Source organism: Canis lupus, chromosome 29 (assembly GCF_011100685.1).
Source record: "Canis lupus familiaris isolate Mischka breed German Shepherd chromosome 29, alternate assembly UU_Cfam_GSD_1.0, whole genome shotgun sequence".
NCBI classification, from domain to species: Eukaryota; Metazoa; Chordata; class Mammalia; order Carnivora; family Canidae; genus Canis; species Canis lupus.
In genome coordinates, this window is record NC_049250.1 from 28667624 (window position 1) to 28690686 (window position 23063).

Below are 23063 nucleotides of genomic sequence, written 5' to 3' on the forward strand. Positions count from 1 at the left end.
CCATTACATATTTAAAAAGTAAAGACTTCTTTCTCAAGTGATAACTCCAAGTCCTATATTTTTCCTATTTCTACTCCCCAGCGCCTTCCTGTCAACTTTGCCAACTTTTTAAAAAGGATACACCAAAAATACTTAGCAAAGATTAGAGGGACTGCCTGAGCAGAGCTCTCCTTTCCAACTCACTGGGCATTACATTACAAGAGAATATAATTAGAGAAACTTGCCTAACTTTGGTGGTGGTATCAGAGTCTGAAAAACTAATTTTAAAACAAGGCTGTTAAGACAGCAACATTAAAATGGAATTTCTTTAAATAGCTACAATTCTATTTCTCTTTGTAGTAAACTAAAAACATGAATACCATTTACTACTTGATCCTAGTCAGTAAGCCTAAGTTTTGAATTCCACTCTTTTTTGCTTAAAACAACAGGAAAAAAAGAAGGTGGGGGGAGGAGAATAGGAGTCAGCAAAAATGAGCTTAGACTGGCTTTCCCACTTAGCAAATTATTAACCACTGCCAGGTTTCTACATTTGTAAGATGAAAACTGTAATATGAGTCCTATGCTTTCACTATTCTTGCAGTTGTCATTTCATATTATTTATTAGTTTGTTCTCCCACCAAACTGAATATTCCGTGAGGACCATGTCCTTCTTTTTGTTCAGTAGTATGTTCTCTGCATCCAGTAAAGTGGATGGTACAAAGCAGGGACTAACTGAATCTAATGTTTGGATGTCCCAAGATGAAAGTGACAGCAGAGGAAATTTACTTAATTATTGATCTATTTTCTTGTATCTTTCTGAGCAAATGTCTTCAATTTTGATTGTCTAATTTAGCAATATTTTTCCTTTATATTGGTGCTTTCTGGTTCTTGTTTGAAAAATCTTTGCCTATCCTAAAGTAACAAAGATACTTTCTTCTGTTTTCTTCAAGAAGCTTATAAGCTATTATATTTGTATCTCATTCATTTTGAGTTAATTTGTATATATGGTACAAGGTAAGGGTACCGGGGCTTGTTGTTGTTGTTCTTTCCATATGGGTAGGCTTTCTAGGATTACTAGTTGAAAAGACTTCACTGAATTTCTTTGGTGCCTTAGTTGAACCATTTTTGTGTGGGTCAATTTGGGAGCTCTTTATTCTGCTGCATAAACCTGTCTATCCTGTAGTACCAGTAGCACACTGTCTGGATTACTTTCACTTTATAGCAAGTCCCAAAATCAAATACAGCAAGTCCTCCAATTTCGCTCTTATTTTTTAAAAATTGTTTTGCTATTACAGTTATTTTGCATTTTCCACACATTTTATGTTAGCTTTTCGATTTCCACAAACATTCCTGCTGAGATTATGTTGAATCTATAAATCAATTTGTAGAGAACTGACATCTTAACCATATTAAGTCTCACTGAACATGGCATATTGATTCATTTATTTAGGTCTTTTTAAATTACTCTCATCAATGTTTTATAGATCTCACACATCGTTTTTTATATTTTTATTGAATTTTATTCACAAATGTTTAGTTTTTGATGTCACTGTAATTTTTTTAAATTTGATTTTCCAAATGCAGTACATGCAATTGATTTTTTAAAGAAGATTTATTTATTTGAGAGACAGAGAGTGTGATGGGGAGGGGCAGAGAGAATCCCAAGCAGACTTGGCACTGAGTATGGAATCCAATGTGGGCTTGATCTCATGACCCTTGACCTGAGCCAAAACCAAGAGTTGGCTGCTCAACCAACTGTACCACACAGATACCTCCTGCCCCCTGCAATGGATTTTTATAAAATGGCCTTGTATACTATGACTCTGCTAAGTTCACTCATTAGTTCTAGTAGTTTAGTCAATCTCAGAATTTCCTCTATGGTCATATCATCTGCAAATAAAGACAGTTTTACTTTTTTTCCTTATAAATTTATTTTTTTATTGGTGTTCAATTTGCCAACATATAGAATAACACCCAGTGCTCATCCCATCAAGTGCCCCCCTCGCTGCCCGTCACCCAGTCATCCCCACCCCCCGCCCACCTCCCCTTCCACCACCCCTAGTTCGTTTCCCAGAGTCTCTCATGTTCTGCCTCCCTTTCTGATATTTCCCACTCATTTTTTCTCCTTTCCCCTTTATTCCCTTTCACTATTTTTATATTCCCCAAATGAATGAGACCATAAAATGTTTGTCCTTCTCTGATTGACTTATTTCACTCAGCATAATACCCTCCAGTTCCATCCATGTCGAAGCAAATGGTGGGTATTTGTCATTACTTTCTTTTTTTCTAATCTTTATATCTTTCATGTATTTTTCTTGCCCTACCAAACTGGCTAAACTTCCAACACAATGTTGACTGAAGGGGTTAGAGCACACATCTTTGCCTTGTTCCTTATATTGGTGGATTGATTTTGCTATTAAGTGTGATGTTAGTTATAGATTTCGTGTCTGTGATCTTCACCAGTTTGAGGAATTTCTCTATTTCTAATTTCTTGAGATTTTTAAAAATCATGAATGGGTTTTGAACTTTGTTTTCTCTGCATATATTGATATGATCATGTGGCTTTTCCCTTTTGATCTACTAATATAGTTAATTACACCAACTGATTGTCAAGTATTTCACCAAAAGTACATTCCTAGGAAGGGAAAACTTTGATCATGATATATTATCCATTTTTATATGTCTAGATTTGGTTTGCTAATATTTTGTTTAGTATTTTTGTGTCTATGTACATAAAAGTCTATAATGTTCTTTATCTGTAATGTCATTGTGTATTTTGAGTTATCAGGATTATGTTGGCCTCATAAAATATATTTAAAAGATTCCATCTTCTTTTTTGGTAAAAGTTTTTGTGAGATTGGTAATATTTCTTCCTTAAGTATTTGATAGATTTCCCTAGTAAAGCCACTCTGGCCTAGAGTTTTCTATATTCAAAGTCCTTAATGATAAATTCCATTTATTTAACAGATGGCAGGTTATTGAAATATCCTCTTACTTCTTGTAGTCAGTTTTGTTAATTTATGTTTTTCAAGGAATTTTCCCATTTCCTGCAAGCCATCAAAGGCACTGGCATAAACTCCTCTACTAGCATATAGTAATATGTCCTAATTCTCCTTTTAAAGTCTGTAGGATCACGGCAGCCCGGGTAGCTCAGCGGTTTAGCGCTGCCTTCAGCCCAGGGTGTGGTCCTGGAGACCCGGGATCTAGTCTCACGTCGGGCTCCCTGCATGGAGCCTGCTTCTCCCTCTGCCTGTGTCTCTGCCTCCCAGTCTCTCTGTGTTTCTCATGAATGAATAAATAAAATCTTAAAAAAAAAAAGTCTGTAGGATCTGCCGTGACATCTTCTTTCATTCTTGATATTAGTAATTTGTGTTCTCTCTCTTTTTGAAATCAGTAGAGCTTAGGAGCTTATCAATTATATAATATATATGACATACATATTTCTTCCTCCATGCATTCCTATCTCAGTAACATACCACTGTGTACAAAGTATACTGTCTCCCCAAGTAAAGTGTGAATGGGAACTCTTTCTCAGTCTTGTTCTTGCCTGTATCCTTGCAGCTGGCAAAGAGGAGGAGGTCAGTGAATATTTGTTGAATGAAATAACCACAAAATTGAATGAAATAACAAAAAAAAATGTTTAAACAATAAAACCATCAACTTAGGGACGCCTGGGTGGCTCAGCAGTTGAGTGTCTGCCTTTGGCTCAGCTCAGGGCGTGATCCCGGAGTCCTGGATCAAGTGCCACATTGGGCTCCTTGCAGGGAGCCTACTTCTCCCTCTGTCTGTAACTCTGTGTCAGTCATTAATAAATAAATCAAATCTTTAAAAAAATAAAACCATCGACTTATCACTGAATTTAAACAAGATCTTTAAGGTATCTCAATTTTAACATAAAAACACAGGCATCATTTGCAAACAATGAAAACATCATTTCTATTAAAAGTTTTAAAGTAAAAATAGTTTCTCCTAGTAATCTCTATGCTAAATTGCAAGGAAAATTCGAGTGACCAAAATCAATATAGGGAGTTGAGAGAATGACCTATTTGAACAGAAATCTCTTTTAGAATAAGAATAAAGAGCTAAAAAAATTGCTGTCACCCAACAGATGGCTAAAAGCACATTTTCAGAACCTCTTAACCACCCACCAAGCACTCATGTAACAAGAAATGCAAATAGCAGTCCCTGCTCTCTTTCTATGAACCCTACCTTGGGTCACTTCAAACCTTCAAGCAGCTCCTCTCTCACTGCCAACCAGTACTTTCCCACTTTGATGCCACTAGGTCAGGGCTTCCATGGAGTCAGGTGCCCATCTTCTTTCCTTTTTGAGATACTGCAACTAATATTTGATGACACAAGATTATTTTTCTTTCACATGCTCTTCACATATTTAGTTTTATAAGTTCTAAGATCCTTATTCTAACATTTACACTATTTTTCTAATATTTTGTTAAACTGACTTTCAGTTGTGTGTGAACCTAACTGAAAACATTTTCTAAATTTTACTTTTTTAAATTGAAATATAGTTGACATACATTATATTAGTTTCAGATGTACCTTATAATGATTTGACACTTGTATACATTGATAAATGATTAACACAATAAGTCTATTTTCCATCTGTCACTGTACAAAAATTGCAAAATTTCTTTTTTTCTTGTGATGAGAACTTTTAAGATATACTTTCTTAGTAAATTTCAAATTTGAACTCTAATAGTATTGACTACACTGCCCACACTGTACATTACATCTCCATGACTTACTTATTTTATAATTGGGAGCTTCTATCTCTTGATCCCTTCCACCCATTTCACCTTCCCTTCAAACCTGTCCCCTCTAGCAACCATCAATCTGTTCTCTGTATCCATGAGTTTTGTTTTGCTTTGTTCATTTGTTGTTTTTAGATTCCACATAGAAGTGAAATCATATGGTTTTTGTCTTTAACTTATTTCACTTAGCATAAGAAGTTCATCTATGTTGTCACAAATGGCAAAATTTCATTATTTTTGTGGTTTAGTAGTACTACATTGTGTACAGGTGTATGTATATATATATTTCACATCTTTATCTATACATTAACTGATGGGCACTTCAGTTGTTTCCATATCTTGCTATTGTAAATAATACTGCAATAAACATAAAGCTGCATATACCTTTTTGAATTAGTGTTTTCATTTTCTTTAAATACGTACCCAGAAGTGGAATTGCTGGACCATATGGTAGTTCTATTTTTCATTTTTTAGCATCTTCCATACTGCTTTCCATGGTGCCTATATCAATTTACATCCCACCCCAATAGCACATGAGGTTCCCTTTTCTCCATATTCTTCCCAATTTGTTATTTCTTCTCTTTTTGATAATAGCCATTCTGACAGGTGTGAGGTGGTATCTCATTGTGGTTTTGATTTGCATTTCTTTGATGATGAGTGATGTTGGGCATCTTTTCTTATACTTTTTGGCTAACATTTTTCTTTGGAAAAATATCTATTCAGATCCTCTGCCCATTTTTTAATTGGATTGCTGTTGTTGTTGAATTGTAAGAGTTCTTTACATATTTTAGATATTAATCCCTTATTTGATATATGATTTGCAATATCTTCTTCCATTCAGTACATTGCCTTTTCATTCTGTTGATAGTTTCCTTCACTGTGGAGAAACTTTTTAATTTGACATAGTACTATTTGTTTATTTTTACTTTTGCTGTTCTTGCTTTGGGGATAAGTCCAAAAAACATCACCAAGACCAATGTCAAGGAGCTGACCTCTTATGTTTTCTTCAGGAGGTTTATGGTTTCAGGCCTTAGATACAAGTATTTAATTCATTTTGAATTAATTTTTGTGTATGGTGTAAGACGGTGGTCCAGTTTCACTCTTTTGCATGTAGCTGTCCAGTGTTCCCAGCACAATTTGTGGGAGAGAATTCCCTTTCCTCATTGTATATTATTGTCTCCATTGTCATAAATTAATTGATCATATATGCATGGGTTTATTTCTGGGCTTTCTATTCTGTTCCATTGATATTTAATGGTAACATATTGTTTTGATTACTATAGTTTTGTAAAGCTTGAAATCAGGAAGTGTGATGCTTTCAGCTTGTTCTTTCCCAAGATTGCTTTAGCTATTCAGGATCTATTGTGGTTCCATACGAATTCTAAAAAGTTTGTTTTATATCTGTGAAAAATGCCTTTTCAATTTTAATAGGAATTTTGGTATATTAAATGTCCATTTGCTCTGGGAATGTGGACCTCTTAAGCAATATTAATTCTTCCAGTCCATGAATATGTAATCTTTCCATTTATTTGTGTCTTCTTCAGTGTCACAGTTTCAGTGTACAGGTCTTTCAACTCCTTGGCTAAATTTATTCCTAGGTATTTTATTATTTTTAATGCAATTGCAAATGGGTTTATTTTTCTTAATTTCTTTTTGATAGTTCATTGTTAGTATATAAAATGCAACAAATTTTTGCAGATTGGTTTTGTACTCTGCAACTTTCCTGAATTCACATATTAGTTTTAACAGGTTTTGGTGGAGTCTTTAGGGTTTTCTACACATAAAATCATGTCATCTGCAAATAGTGATAGTTTCACATCTTCCTTTCCAATTTGGATGCCTTTATTTCTTACTGCTTAAAAGCTATGGCTAAGATTTCTAATACTATGTTGAGTAAAAGTGGTGAGAGTGGGCATCCTTGTCTTCTTTCTAATCTTAAAGGAAAAGCTTTCAGATTTTTGCCATTGAGTATAATGTGTCACAGTTAACTGTGAGTTTGTCCCATATGGCCTTTATTATGCTGAGGTATGTTCCATCTATACCCACTTCATTCAGTTTTTTAAAATCATAAATAGATGTTAAATATTGTCAAATGTTTTGTGCATCTATTCAGATGATCATATGATTTTTACCCTTCATTTTTTAAGGTGTTTGTGTCACATTAATTAGTTTATGGATGTTCAAACATCCTTCTTTTTTTTAAAGATTTATTTATTCATTCAGAGAGAGCGAGAGAGAGGCAGAGACACAGGCAGAGGGAGAAGCAGGCCCCATGCAGGAAGCCCGATGCGGGACTCGATCCCAGGTCTCCAGGATCACAACCCAGGCTGCAGGCAGCACTAAACTGCTGCGCCACCAGGGCTGCCCCAAACATCCTTCTATATCTGTAATAAATCCTACTTCCTCATGGTTTATGATTCTTTTAATGGGTTGTTGAATTCAGTTTGCTAATATTTTGTTGAAGATTTTGCATCTATGTTCAACAGTGATATCGGCCTGTAATTTTCTTTTTTTGTGGTGTCCTTGTCTGATTTTGGTATCACAGTAATACTGACTTCTAAACATGAATTTAGAAGCATTCCTTCCTCTTCAATTTTTAAAAAAAGTTTGAAAAAGATAATATTAAATCTTTGAGCATTTGGTAGGAATCACCGATGAAGCTACTTAGTCTTAAACTTTTGTTTGTTTTGTTTTTAGATTTTTATTTTATTTATTCATGAGAGATATAGAGAGAGGCAGAGACATAAGCAGAGGGAGAAGCAGACTCATCACAGGGAGACCAATGTGGGACTTGATCCTGGATCCCGAGATCATACCCTGAGCCGAAGGCAGATGCTCAACCACTGAGCCACCCAAGCGTCCCTTAAACGTTTGTTTGTTGAGAGTTTTTGATTATTGATTCAATCTCTTTACTAGTAATCTATTCAGATTTTCTATTTCTTCATGATTTGGTCTTAGAGGATTGTATGTTTCTAGAAATTCATCCATTTCTTCTAGAATATCCAATTTTTTGGCATATAATCATTCATAATAGTCTCTTATGATCCTTTGTATTTCCTTGGTATCAATTGTAACTTCTCTTTCATTTCTGATTTTATTTGAGCCCTCTCTCATTTTTTTCTTAGCTAAAGGTTTGCAAATTTTGTTTATCTTTTCAAGATACCAAGTTTTAATTTCATTGATCTTTTCCACTGCGTTTTTAGTCTTTATTTCTGTTCTATTACTTCCTTCCTTTTACCAATGTTTTCCTAGTTCCTTTAGGGAATAGATTGTTTATTTGAGGTTCTTTTGTTTCTTGAGGTAGACCTGTATTGCTATAAACTTCCCTCTTAGAACTAGCTGCTTTTGTTTATTTGAGGTTCTTTTGTTTCTTGAGGTAGACCTGTATTGCTATAAACTTCTCTCTTAGAACTAGCTGCTTTTGCTGCATCTCATAGATTTTGGTGTATTAAATGTTCATTTTCATTTGTCTCGAGGTATTTTTTTATATCTCTCACTGACCCACCGGTTGTTCAGTAGCATGTCTTTTAATCTCCACACATTTGTGATTTTTCCAGTTTTCTACTTGTAATTAATTTCTTGTGTCATACCATTGTGGTTAGAAAAGATGCTTGACATGATTTCAACCTTCTTGAATTTACCGGGTCTTGTTTTTCAGCCTAACATATGTCTACCCTGGACAATATGTACATTTAGGTTCCATGTGCACTGAAGAAGAATGTGTATACTGCAGCTGTTGGTGGAATGTTCTAATAGAACTCTATGAGTTCTATTAAGCTCATCTGACTAATTGTGTCATCTAGTGCTGCTGTTTCTTTATTGATCTTCTGCCTGGATGATCTATCCATTGATACAAATGGGATATTAAAGTCCCCTAACATTATTGTATTGCTGTCATTTTCTCCTTTAAATTTATTAATATTTGTTTTTTTTAAAGATTTTATTTATTTATTCATGAGAGACACACAGAGGGAGAGAGAGAGAGAGGCAGAGACACAGACAGGGGGAGAAGCAGGCTCCATGCAAGGAGCCTAATATGGGACTCGATCCTGGGACTCCAGGATCATGCCCTGGGCTGAAGGCAGGTGCTAAACCGCTGAGCTACCCAGGCATCTCCTTAGTATTTGTTTTATATATTCAGGTGCTCCTATGTTGGGTGCATAAATATTTACAAATGTTATATCTTCTTGCTGAAGTGAACCCCTTATCATTATGTAATGCCCATCTTTGTCTTTTATTACAACTTTTGCTTTAAAGTCTATTTTGTCTGATATAAGTATAACTACCCCATATTTCTTTTGGTTCCCATTTGCATGAAACATCTTTTTCCATCCCTTCATTTTCAGTATGTGTGGGTCCTTACATTCGAGTAAGTGCCTATACTCTTATAGGCAGTATATAGATGGGTCTTGTTTTTTAATCCATTAGCTACTCTGTCTTCTGATTGGAGAATTTAGTCCATTTACATTTAAAGTAATTATTGATAGGTAGTAATTATTGCCATTTTGTTCATTGTTTTTTGGCTGTTTAATATTTCTCTCTGTTCCTTTGTTCTCGTTTTTTTCCCTCGTGGTTTAATAATTTTCTGTAGTGTTATGCTAAGGTTCCTTTTTCATTTTATTTTCTGTGGATGTACTATAGGTTTTTTGCTTTGTGGTTATACCAGGAGGCTCACAAATAACAAGCTAAGAGCACATTAGGTTTAGGACACATTCTAAAACTTTGCCATTTCACTTATCTTCCCCAAGTTTCATGTTTTTGAGGTCACATTTTACATCTTTTTATTTTGTGTGTACCTTAATTAGTATAGGTATAGTTGTTTTTACTACTTTTGTCTTTTAACTTTTACATTAGCTTTGTAAGTGATTAATTCACTACATTTACCTTTAACGGTGAAAATTTTACTTTCACATGTTTTATTGTTACTAATTAGTCCCCTTTCTTTTCAGCTCAAAGAAGCCCCTTTAACATTTCTTGTAAGGCTGGTTTAGTGGCACCGGATTCCTTTGGCTTTTGTTTCTCTAGACAGTTCTTTATCTCTTCTTCAATTCTGAATGACAACCTTTCTTGGTAAAGTAGTCTTGGTTGGAAGCTTTTTCCTTTTAGCATTTTAAATATATTATGCTACTCCCATCTGGCCTATTAATGTTTTTGCTGAGAAATCTGATAGTCTTATGGAGGTTCCCTTTTATGTATGTATGTTGTTTTTCTCTTAATGCTTCAAAAGTTTATTTTTTTAAAAAATTGTTATTTAAATAAACTTTGGGTCCTAACCCAAATTAATAGAAATTAGTCAGATTTGGTCTTTACTAAGCACTTGTAGTTGGTCTGTAAAGCACGCACAACCTATATAGAAAGTGTTTATGAAAATTGCATTTCATATGGTTTTTATAATTTACCCTATAATAAAGTCTTGTTGCTCTTTAAATTACCACTGTTGCTTAAGTACCAATTTCAATTATTTTTAAAATCTGTTGATCCCCATTGTTTTCTGCAGTATTTGACAAATATCTATGTCATTTGATACAAAATTATGACAGAAAGAAAGAAAGAAGAAAGAAAGAAAGAAAGAAAGACAAGACAAGAAAAGAAAGAAAACAATTGTCCCATCTTCTCTGGGACTTATTTTCCACACCTATAAATGGGGATAATTGGTCTTCTAGATTACAAAGAGAGTCAAACGATGTTAACTATGAGAGCCCTCTATAAATTAGAATACGTTAAATGTTGGGTAATGCTGATATAAATATTAAACAGTATCCAATAAAGAGTCCTTATACAAGGTATTCAGTGTTCACAAATGCCTTTTTGCAACAGTCATACCATTGTTGACAGAAAATGTGTTAATCCCAATATCCTAGTGATTTCATATGCTCTTTTCATTTGGACTATTCTGATATTTTAGATTTTTCCTTTAGAATGTGGAAAACATATTGAATACCTTTTCCTGGGTGTAAACACCTTGTGATTTTCTGTTCCCTCAGCACTTAATTCTGTTATGATAGCACCTCTCACAACTCCTGTCTCCACTAGACCCATAGTAGAGCCTAATTTACCGAAAAAAGGTAATGTTCTCTACCAGTTTTTAAATTTCACACACAAAAATGGTATTCACAGATACACAAGTGAAATTTTACCACATGAAATACTCTGGGTTTTTTTAGAAATGATATTGAAAAAATTATCAGCTTTATGACGGAAAATATTTTGAAGGTTGCATGACCCACAAACAACTTTTTTTTTTTTTTTTTTTTTTTCAGAGAGAGCACGAATGGGGAAGAAGGGCAGAGGGAGGAGGAGACAAGGAATCTAAGCAGGCTCCATGCTCAGTGCAGAGTCTGATGCAGGGCTCAATCTCATGACCCTGGGATCATGATCTGACCCAAAATCAATCAGCTGGAGGCTTAACTGCCTGAGCCACCCAGGTGCCCCCTAACAAACAACATTTTAATCTTTCTCTGCACATCATGTGACAATTTATTTCTTTAATAATGCAGTTTTAGTTATTTGTCCCAAGTATAATATACTTATCCATGGATTTATCATTTATGAAAATAATTATAAACCATTATTTCCTAAAATGTACACCAAGGAGAAGATGCTCCAGAAAAAAAGCCGTTGTAATCTAATCTATTATTAGATTATAATATATAAATGTCACAACCTATATTCATCTTCTTAGAAACAAAATGGCCCTTGGTATCCATGACCAATAACTTCTTTATACATATATGAGTTTGGACTACTCTCCCAATTTCCTCTATGTTTAAAATATTTTGGAACCTAAAAAAAAAAAAAAAATCTGTGCCTCTTTAACTGGAATTTCCCCAAGCTGTTTAGCCATAGTGTGTCCTTTTCTTTTTTTTATATATATATATATTTTTTAATTTTTTATTTATTTATGATAGTCACAGAGAGAGAGAGAGAGAGAGAGAGAGAGAGAGAGAGAGGCAGAGACACAGGCAGAGGGAGAAGCAGGCTCCATGCACCGGGAGTCCGACGTGGGATTTGATCCCGGGTCTCCAGGATCGCGCCCTGGGCCAAAGGCAGGCTCTAAACCGCTGCACCACCCAGGGATCCTGTGTCCTTTTCTTCTCCTTGTGGATATCTCTCCAGTAGTAGAAGCAAGAAGATACAAGAGTTTAAAGGTACACTTTAGGCTACACATCCCCATCTACTGAAAAAGCAAAGAATGACTTCTTCACCAAAGTACAAGAGGTCCTAGACACAAATGCAGAGGAGGATGGAAAGGGCAAACCCACACCTGAGAGATTCTTAGCCATATACAAGTTAGAGGTGGTAGAAGGTGACATCACTGTATTTCTACCACGGTTTTTAACAACACACACTGAATGTATGTGGTAAGCCTCCTCTTGCCCCTTTGGACAGTAGCCAGGTTTATTTCAGTATAAGAGCTATAGAGCTAACAAACTGATGAACCTAAGAGATAGAATATCGCTGTCCTCTTTGCACAAGTTGATAAATGACTCATAGCTTCCTGAGATGAAAAGGAAGATTCAAGCTCACCGCATACACGAGGGAACACCAGAGAGTTCAGATGAATGAAGTCACTTCAGGAAGTAGCTTTCTTAAATACCTCGGTAGCATGGAACAAAGAGAGGTTGTAATAGTCAAAATAACTGTGGGATTTTGGATCCTTGAGCAAAATTTCACAAAAGATTCCTTTTTGAAAGCATAAAGGAAACAAACTGCCATCCTATCACATTTCAGGAGGTCTGGGCCATATCCGATAATAATAGGCAATGACAAGACACTGTTATCCCAATTTTATAGATGCTCACACTGAAGCAACCTGTTAAAGCTATGAAACTAGCAGGAGGGGATGTCAGAATTTGAAACCAGAGCCTGTCACATCACTTCTTGTTCTACAGAGAGGTAACAGTGGAGTGACGAGTAGCTAACAGATCCCCTGCTTTGACTCAAGCCTGTTCTCTCCCATCTCACCAACGAGCCCACAATGAAGGTCACACTAATGGACTAAAATTATTCTGTCTGCAGGTTTTATAAAATCGTATTTCAAGGCACACAGCCTCTTTAAAAATTGGATTTAATTTAAAGTGTTGGGGCACTTTTGACATTCACTGATTTTGACGAGCCATCCCCAATTAGTCTGAATCAGGGAGATTTTACTTTCACTTAACCTTCCATTATGACAAGAACATAAGGAAAGCAAGTGTGTCACTGGTAACGGTCGGGCATAGCGTCAAGACAACGCACTCTAAGCACTCAGTCCTCATGGAGCAACATACAGGCAGGATCCTTTTATTTCTTTGCACCACAAGGCCCCATAGTGTTCCGCAGGACAAACGTACCCCTCTTACCCTGAAATTACAGACCCACCTTCAAATTCTAGAGTTGAGCCTATTTTCCCTACATATACATCATAACACTGGATTTTCCAAAACAGTATCTTCAATCAAGTGTAAAAATGTAATCGCTCTAATCGTACTACATATATCTTAGAGTTATATTCTGCTCCATTTCATCCAGTAAGTGAGCATAACCAAGGTTATTTGCCAAATTCAGTGATTTAAACTCATGCTTTAAACTAGCTACTCAGAAATTACCTCCTGGCCAAACCAAAACATCTTTTTTTTTCATATAGATTTGCAAAATTATTTGGCTACAACTGTTTTAGGGTATATTTAGTATATAATATAATATACTAAAATTACACCCCAAATTGTGGTAGCCAAGTAAGGTCTCTCAGCAGATCTAATCTTGGTCTCAGCGATAAGGAGGGAAAGGGGCTTAGAACTTCATAGGCAATTTAGCAGGAATTTGTTAGACTGCAGGCTCCCTGAAAATAGGTCCTATTCACTGTTCTTTCCCACATGTGTATTAGGAACACGATAAACAATAGCCTACAGTAAATGTTTACTGAGGAAGTGGACAGGAACATGAATAGCAAACCCAAAGAAAAGCATCCTTATTTCAATGATACATATTTGGCTAGGCCAAGAGGCAAAGGTTCTCTCTGGTTATGAGAACCTCCGAATATTCTCAACCATTTCAGAAAGCCTAATGGAAACCACACGATTTACTTTAACATGAGATTGCACAGAGCAACTAAAAGGTCAAATTTCCTTTGCTTTAGCACACTTTATATCAAGTCACTGTAATAAGACTAGTTCTGTGTAGGTACGAAGCTGGGGAGGAAAATGCTCCTGCGTTTCTCTCTGAGCTTTTCTTAAGGTGGAAGACACAGCGATCTGACTGGGACAGATTTACAAATGAATAGGGTCTCTGTGTTTTCAGAAACCAAGCACACACAGGGCTGTAGCTCTCTCTCTCTGACTCCTCACTCAGAGGCAGGGGTAAGAAGATTTGGGCTTGGGCTTGACTTCTCACTTTTCTTCCTCTTTTTTCTAATGCTTCCACAGTCAAATATAGTAGTAAAATTTTGGTAAAGGAGGCCTGGTCCTAGTTGAGGGCTGAGTACACATACACATATATATCCCTTGGAAACTGCACAGGGATGGAGGACTGGCCCAGGCAGAATTCCCAGGGGGGGCCTACCCATCCTATCACACACTACCACAGCCACAGTGAGGTCACGGCTACCTAAGGTGCTTTATCTAGGAAGAACATTCCGAAAATAGAAGTTGATAGGCAGTGACAGATCACTTCGGACAGTTGTGATTTCTCCAGCCACAAGTCTAAGGGAGTGAACTGCACAACATTCCCAGGTGTGAGAAACTAACCCAGAGAGGAGGGCCATAACTTGGGGTTGGCAGACCAGGGTGCTAATCCCGGCCCCACCAAACCTGCTAAACAGCTGTATCTGCACAAGGCATTTCCCCTTTCATGGTCTCCTGTCCTCAATGGTCAAATGAGGGTATTGGATTACTAGATAATCTCTGTTTCCCTTCCAGCTCCAGCAGTCTACGATTCAGTGAATGACAACTTTGTCTGGTATCTTAAGCACATGTCTTTTGCTGGAGCCAACACAGACCATTTGCAAGACACATGCTTGTTAGCAAATCCGAATTCAGTGTTTGCGGCACAGACCCTGCCAAAGGATTCTTCAAGTCATCTGATATTCAAGATATAATCTAATAGATGTGCTCACCATCCCTGGAGAGCTGGCACATAGGAAGCAGATTCCACTCAATTAATATTTACTGAGCACCTGCAGTGGGGATTTTGACATATATTATCTCATTTAAAAGCCTTTCCTCAGTTTTTCTATCTTGACAGAAGCATTAGCAGTCTCTCATGTCCAGTGTTTTCCTAAACTTATGCCAATAAACTATCAATCCGGGGATCCCTGGGTGGCGCAGCGGTTTGGCGCCTGCCTTTGGCCCAGGGCGCGATCCTGGAGACCCGGGATCGAATCCCACATCGGGCTCCCGGTGCATGGAGCCTGCTTCTCCCTCTGCCTGTGTCTCTGCCTCTCTCTCTCTCTCTGTGACTATCATAAATTAAAAAAAAAAAACTATCAATCCCTTTCAGATGCTTCCATTCTAATCTTTACACTAATACTCAGCATCCAGAGCACAATCCTAGGCCTTGTCATCTCCACTCCTAATGTTTTGCTTCATTAAATAACCACTTATTAAGGAATCCTTCCTCCACTTGACAGTGTTCTTGTATTTTTTTTAATTAAACTCTGGATAAAGATATTGTTTACTGTACTACTTAGTATTCCTCATCTAGGAGCCCAGGAGGTTCATGATTTTGGGGGGAGTAGGAAGGTGGAATCTTATCACCATGGGTAAATATGTCAGCTTCCTTTAATCAGAAATTGAAAACTGTAATACAAAAATGTCTCTTGTTATCTCACTTAAAGCCTAAATTAGTGTCCATTACAATAATCATGCAACACATCTCAGATACTTCATGGCATCTAGTCCTCGACCTTCTTAGCCATCCCAAGTTCCTCCTAGAAGTAAATGAGCAAATAAATCCTGGGAGATTCCAGTTCTGTGACTGAAACACAGGCCATGGATGTGAACCATGCTCCCACTTGTGGCTACACTATGTCAGGTGTAGTATTTCATTTCTGAGTCAGTGTCCTCAACTGTGGAGAAGGGGCCACACTGATTCCTAAATCTTCATTTCTAATGTGATCCTCCTTCATATAGAGTATTTAGTACACTTCTTGCCTCATAAATATTTGGCAAATATGCATTTATACTAATGATATTTTGGAATCCAAACTGTCCTGCATTTCATTCCCATTCTCTTACTGATTTTATTGGTTAACTCTTTGTTCTCTCCAATCTACTGACCTATGTACAGCCTTTACACCATCTCTCACCCCTTCCTGTCCTTACTTTTTCTTAAATCCCATAGCCTATCATTACAGTCACAGCTGTGCCAACTTCCTCCACAGTATGTTCCTCTCTTTGTTTCCATTGCTCACCCACCTGGCTAAACCCTATCCTTGTTGAATCCTGCTCTCTGCTTTGTCTGCCAAGAGACAGTATGGTTTAAGGTATAAGGGTGGCAGCTCTGGAGTTCATCTTCCTAGGGCTCAAACACTGCCACCTAATAATACCTGTGGATCTTTAAGTTGCTTATCACTTCTGTAAAATGAGGATGATAATAATAATGCCTGACTCATGGATATGTAATGAAATTGAAATGAGACTATATACTTAGACTTGCACTGACCATAGTAGGCACTCAGTAAGCCTTGTTTATTATTATTACTCTACATGTGAGTCAGTGGAATGAATTTAGGAAAATCACATACCTAGACAGACTGCTTAACCATAAATGGAAAACCACAGACATCAGATGGGCCCTTGATACTATCTAGAAACTCTATTCACTTTCTCCGTATGTTTGTTATCCTACTCTCCCAAAATACTGCACCATGCCTTCAACTCTCACTTCAACTCTCCTCCACGCTCAGCTGATGAATCCCCCTCCTGCTGCATGGGGAAGATAGAGGCCATTAGACAAATACTACTTCATCTGACCATCATCCAAAATACAGCGACCTGCATCTAGACCCATTTTCTCCACTTTCTCTTTAATTCAGTGTGAGAAAGTTTCCTTATTTCTGGCAAAGGCCAACCCCTGTGCTTGGGTCATCGGTCCCTCCACTGTGGCTTTCCCAGGAATGTTCTTCACCCTGCTCCAAGGGCAGTATATATGCCCTTCTATAATACCTCCTTCCATTAAGTGTGGTTGGAACTCATGACCCACTACTAATCAATAGAATATGGCAAAAATGATGGAGTATTGTTCTTGTGACTACAGTGAATTATATGAGACTTTACCTTACTAAGACAGGCAGGCGTGAAGATTCCCCTTGCTGGCCTGATGAAGTAAAAGGTCATGCTGAAGAAGCCCAAGTAACAAAGCACTGTGAGGAGCAGGCGTGGGGGAAAGGGGATCTAGGAGCTGAGGGCAGCTTCCAGGCAAGAGCCAGCAAGAAGCTGGGACCCTCAGACCTAGATGCAAGGGAATGCATTCTGCTCACACCCTGAAGAGAACTGTAAGCCCATTCCTCCCCAGTTAGGCCTCCTGATGAAAACACAGCCCTCTCAACACCTTGATTGCAGCTCGGAGACTTAGCAGCTGATGTAATTGAGTGGAACCTGGACTCCTAACCCATAGATACTGTGAGAACTGTTGTAAGCCAAAAGTTAGTGGTAATTTGTTACACATCAATAGAAAATGAAAGCATCCCCCTCACACACCAGAAAATTCCCATAATGCTGTAGTACTTACTCTATTTGCCTTCGAGGTAGTCTCCCTTTTCTCTGCTCTCTTTTCCAACAAGACTTGTTGAAAGAGTTTTTTAAATTTCTCACTATGCCCTCATCTCCCATTCACTGCTCTGCTCACTGTATTCACATCACTGCCTTCAGATTCTTTTGTCAAGAATGCCAATAAGTTCCACATTACTTAACCTAAATGGATATGTCTCTATGTTTATCTTACTCAATACCCCAAGAGTATTCAACACAACTCACCATGGTCCACCTTTAGCATTATCTCTTCTCTTGGCTTACAGGACTTTACATTCTCTAGTTTCCTTTGACTTGTCTGGCTGCTGCTTCTCATTCACCTTTGCTGTCTTCTCCTCCTACACCCAAACCTGAACAGTGCTGTGCCCAAGTCTGGCCTAAGGCTGTCCTCTCTTGATCTACCACACTCCCTTTCTAGTCCCTAGCTTTCAATGACATCAATATGCTGTTGACTCCCAAATTTTTCTCTCTAGCCCTGACCTCTCCCCTCAGCTCCACAACCTACAGCCAGCTGTCTAACTGCATTTCCATTTACATGTCTTATGGTCATCTCAGACCTAACATGTCCAAAATGAACACTTGATTTTTCTTTCACAAAAAGCTGTTGTTCCCCTAGTTTTCTCACTCTCAGCAAACCGCACATGTAACAAACCTTCATACTAGAGCTTCTCATTCCTTCACCCTCCTCCCCTAATCCATCAGCAAGTCCTTGCAGGTCAATCATCACAATAGATCTGCAATTTGTCCACTCCTCTCTAACTCCACTCCTGTTAATCTAGTCCAAACTGCTCTCACATCTCACCTAGACTGCAGCAATAGCCACCTAACTGGTCTCCCTGCTTCTCCCTGCAGTCCTCTATAATCCATATAGCAGGAATTAATAAAAAAAAAAAACCCACCTTGTATGCCATTACTGCCTAGGACTTTTCAAAGACTTCACACTCTAAGAAGTCCACCAAAGGGCTATGTTGCTGGCTACTATCTACCTCCCTGACATATTTCATACCTACCAAGTTCTAGCCATACTCACTTTTTTTTCCTTCCCACCCCAGGACTTTTGCAATTGTTATTCCCTCTGCTGGCAGATCTTCCCAAGCTACATGTCTCAGGTCTCAGATTGAATGTCTCCTCCTAAGGGAGGTCTACCTCACAGTATTTTTCTCTTCCCTCCTAGACTCTGTGATATCATGACTTCCCTCATAGCATGCATCACAATCTCCAGTGCCACACCTGTTTGTTTGTTTGTTTGTTTGTTTGTTTGTTGGATCGTTGCTATGACTCCTCTTACTAGATGTTAGCATCTGGAAGGTGTACACTGCTATGCTCCGGAATAGCACTTGGCACCTAGGAGATGCTCAATAAATATCTGAATAAATGAATGCATATACATATATATTTGACATTTTATATGCATTAGAATAAATTGATCTTGTTATATAGTCCATTGGAAAATCTCTTCAGATACAGTGTCAAGATGTCATTAAAACAGCAAAAAATGGGAAGAATCATACCTCAAACTATTCAATATATACATTACTGAAAAGCTGTGGCCACAAAAAATGTTATAAAATGAAGCCCATTTTTAAAAAAATTTGATAAATCTGTTCGGAGATGTGAACAATCTTTTTTTTTTTTTTTAAAGATTTTATTTACTTATTCAGGAGAGACACAAAGATAGGCAGAGAGAGAGAGAGAGAGACAGGAGAATCAGGCTCCATGCAGGGAGCCCGATATGGAGCCTCAATCCCACGACTCCGGGATCATGCTCTGAGCAGAAGGCAGACACTCAACTGCTGAGCCACCCAGGCGTCCCAATCTTTTTTGATCATGTGAATTATATCACACCCCAGTTATTCTGTTTCTACAGGTTTGATTTTTTTCCTACATTGGCTTTACTTTGATCACAGAGCATAAATTACAATGAATTTTTCTGTCACAAACTACAAGCCCCAAGACTTATTTTCAGTATTGCTGAACAAAAACCGCTAAGGAATCACCGCTACTCTTGTTAATGTCACTGATGCCATGTGACTTAATTCCCAACCCAGTTATATCCTGTAGCCCATACAATGCTGGCTTTTTAGCAGGCCATGGTAATGAGTGTGCTCATGGTCTGGATTCCAACAAGCAACTGTCAAAAACTATCATCCCGAAAGACTACTTGCTGAGAATTTCTCACTCTTAGAGCTGGTACTTCCAGGGTGGTCTAGGAAAGAAATGTGTGCCTATGTCTATTCTGGGGATATTCTAAATGCTGATGTTTAGCATTTCTTTGGAATTGCAATTTCATGCTTCGAGCAGCTTCCCCCCCCCCCCAAGCCCCACAAGATAAATAGTCTCTATTAAGCTCACTTGTTTATGTATTTTTTTTTCTTCCTGATATACCACGATCCTCTGAAAACTCCAGTAAATAGTTACTCAGTTGATTTTCAGAACCAGTCTTGAGGAAAAGCACTAACTTCATCGCCTACCACTTGCTGCCCTCAAAACTTCTTAGCAACATACACTGTGCATGAACCTCAACGTGGTTTGCTTTGTCCAATCGCAGGCCTGAAAGCCCAGCCAGTCAGTTGTGTAATAATAAACCCCTTATCTCCTGAAGATACACAAACGGAACGATCTCTCCGTGCTTCCCTGCACCGGAGAGACTTCACTACAATTCTCAGCAGAAACTCACATCCATTTTTAAATGCCAAATGATCCCCACTTTTCCCGATTTCCTCTTTCTTTCAGAATGTGCAATTCTGAGCAAGGAGGGGAACATTTTTTTTTTTTAAAAAGCCCCAAATGCTAAAACAATGTTTAAAGAGGGGAAGGGAAAGGAAGGGAGGGGAGGGTGGCGGGCACTGCCAGAAGCCTGCAAAATGCAAGCAGAAAGCAAGGGCTGGGGGTTCGCTTTGGGCTCACCGGGTCCCTCACAAACATCCGTGATGGAAACTCATCAACAATTGCTCTGGGATGAAGGCGGGCTTGGGAAAGGCTGGCAAGAGAAGCCGCTTGCTAGTTTCATTAAGCCTGAGTAGCCCGCGAAGCAGGGAGGACAGCGCTGCTCGCTGGGCGAAGAATAAAGCCCCCCCGGACCCCCCACCCCGCCCCCGGCGCCAACCCGCGCCCACCGGGTCCCGTCTCCAAGTTCCCTACCTCGCCGCGGAGGAGCGTCCTCTTCCTGCGCCCACACGGCACCACCAGCCCGCCCGGCCCCGGAGCCGCACGGGAGCGGCCGCCCCGGGAGGTGCGGGGGGCCCGGGGCGTGAGCTCCGCAGCCCCCCGCCCCCCCGCGCGCCGCCGCCGCCGCCGCCACACCCCCGGCCCCCGGCCCCCGGCCCGCGCCTCTCCCCTCCCCTCCCCCGGCCCGGCCTGGCCCGTCTCCGCCCCCCGCGGCCGCGGGTCCCGCGCGCCCGCCCTGCCCTGCCCTGCCCTGCCCTGCCCTGCCCCGCACGCACCTTCAGGGCGCCCCGCGCCGGGGCCCGGGGGACCGCACGGCCCGCGCCGAGCGGCGGGAAGCGCTCCTCGCCGTCCTCGTCGTCGTCGTCCACCTCGACGACCACCTCCTCGTCCTCGTCCTCCTCGTCGTCATCCTCCTCCTCCGCGCCCCCTCGGGGCTTCTCCGCCACCCGCCCGAGCCCCCTCCGCCGCCTGCTCCCGCCTTCCTCGTCCTCGTCCTCCTCCCCGAGCAGCAGCAGCACCGGCGACGAGGCGGCGGCGGCGGCGGCCCGAGGGGGGCCGGTCCCGGCGCTGCGCGGCGGCGGCGGCGGCGGCCTCCAGCTCTCCGGGGCCGGGGCCGGGGCCGGGGCCGGGGCCGGGGCCGGGTTCGCGCCCGGGCCGAGGGGCGGGAGGCCGGGCACGGTGCCTTCCCTGGCAGGCGCGGGGCCGGGCGCCTGCAACGCGGCGCCCCCCCGGCGGCTGCCCAGGCTGGAGCGCTTGGCTAGACGCCGCGCCTGCATGCCTGACCGCGGGCTGCCAGCCGCGGCGCGAGCCGGGGAGTTTGTCCCCCTCCGCCGCCGCCGCCGCCGCCGCCGCCGCCTCTTCCTCCCCGGCGGCCGCTGTGGTCGCAGGCGCCCCGGGCGCGCGGGGCTGCAGGGGGGCCGCGGGAGCCGCCTCCCCGGGCTTGCAGCTGCCACTGGCTGCAGAGGCGCGGGCGCCGCCTTCGCTGGACCGGCCCGCGGGGACGCCGGCGGCCGGCGGCTACGGCGGGGCGGCGCGGCGGCCGCGGGCGGGGGTGGGTGTGAGCGAGCGGCGCGCTGCCGCCTCCGCCGCCGCCGCCGCCGCCGCCCCGGAGCCGCGGGCCGCGCTGCGCTCCATGCGGCCGGCGGCCGGGCCCGCGCGCGCCTCTCCCGGGCCGCTGCGCCGCGCGGTGCTGGCCTAGGCTGCCGGCCCTCGGCGCGAGCCGCCTGTGTTGTGTGTGCGCCGCCCCCGCCCCCGCCCCCGCCCCCGCCTCGCGAGCCCTTCCTCGCCGCCCTGCGGCCCCCCGCGCAGACAAAACCCGGACTGGATTCACTTCCCCTGCCCTCAGCCTCCGCGAACGCGGCGCCTCCGAGCAGTCGGCCCGGGCGCCGCGGCCGAGGCTGCCCCTTCCGCAGGGTGGACGCCGGCGGGGCGGGCCGCGGGCCGCTGGGTCAGACCCGGACTTGGCAGGAAGAGCTTGGCCGCAGGTGGCTCCCCTGGTCTCTGCGGCGCACGGCGCGACGACTCTCGGCCGCGGGTGAAGCCCCAGAAGGTCTGTCAGTCTGAGACTTGGGGCCCCGTCCTAACGCGAACCGCCAGACTCCTTTGGGTTTCCGAGATGCCGGTTCCTGACACCGCCGGCCACCGTCTCAGTCCCTTTGACCGCCCCGTCCCTAGGCCCTGCCCATTGAGCTCCCGGGGCGACGCGCTAGGTCCGTAAGGGCGACCTGCCAGGTCTGTAAGGGCGACCTGCTAGGTCTGTAAGGGCGACGCGCTGAGTCTCTAAGGGCGACCTGCTAGGTCTGTAAGGGCGACGCGCTAGGTCTGTAAGGGCAATGCGCTGAGTCTCTAAGGGCGACCTGCTAGGTCTGTAAGGGCGACCTAATAAGTCTGTAAGGGCAACGTGCTAGGTCTGTAAGGGCGACCTGCTAGGTGGGTAAGGGCCACCCGCTGAGTCTGTAAGGGCGACCCGCTAGGTCTGTAAGGGCGACCTGCTAAGTCTATAAGGGTGACCTGCTAGGTCTGTAAGGGCGACGTGCTAGGTCTGTAAGGGCCACCCGCTAGGTCTGTAAGGGCGACGTGCTGAGTCTGTAAGGGCGACCTGCTAAGTCTATAAGGGTGACCTGCTAGGTCTGTAAGGGCCACCCACTAGGTCTGTAAGGGCAATGCGCTGAGTCTGTAAGGGCCACCTGCTAGGTCTGTAAGGGCGACCTGCTGAGTCTGTAAGTCTTTCAGGGCCTGATGGTAAAGGCGACATTCCTAGAAGCTTTCAGCTCTCACCGTTCAGTCCGTAGGCCGCTGATACCCTCGAGGCCTTTGGAGAGACAAACTGAGGCAAGAGTTCAAGCCTGCCTGGGTTTGTTATTTTCTAAAACTGATATCAAGTGAGGGTCTGAAAACCAAGCCCATAACCGTCTAACCA

General features: G+C 41.9%; 1 protein-coding gene across 5 annotated transcripts in view; it reads right to left on the minus strand.

Annotated features, from left to right (window-relative positions):
* Positions 1 to 21420, minus strand: part of ZNF704 (zinc finger protein 704) — a 259566-nt gene extending 238146 nt beyond the window's left edge. For all 5 annotated transcript variants that reach the window (XM_038579598.1, XM_038579594.1, XM_038579595.1 and 2 more), the window contains exon 1: positions 20920 to 21420. In XM_038579598.1, coding sequence (XP_038435526.1) covers positions 20920 to 21420 — 501 coding nt within the window. The remainder of the gene's footprint in view (positions 1 to 20919) is intronic.
* Positions 21421 to 23063: the final 1643 nt, after the last annotated feature.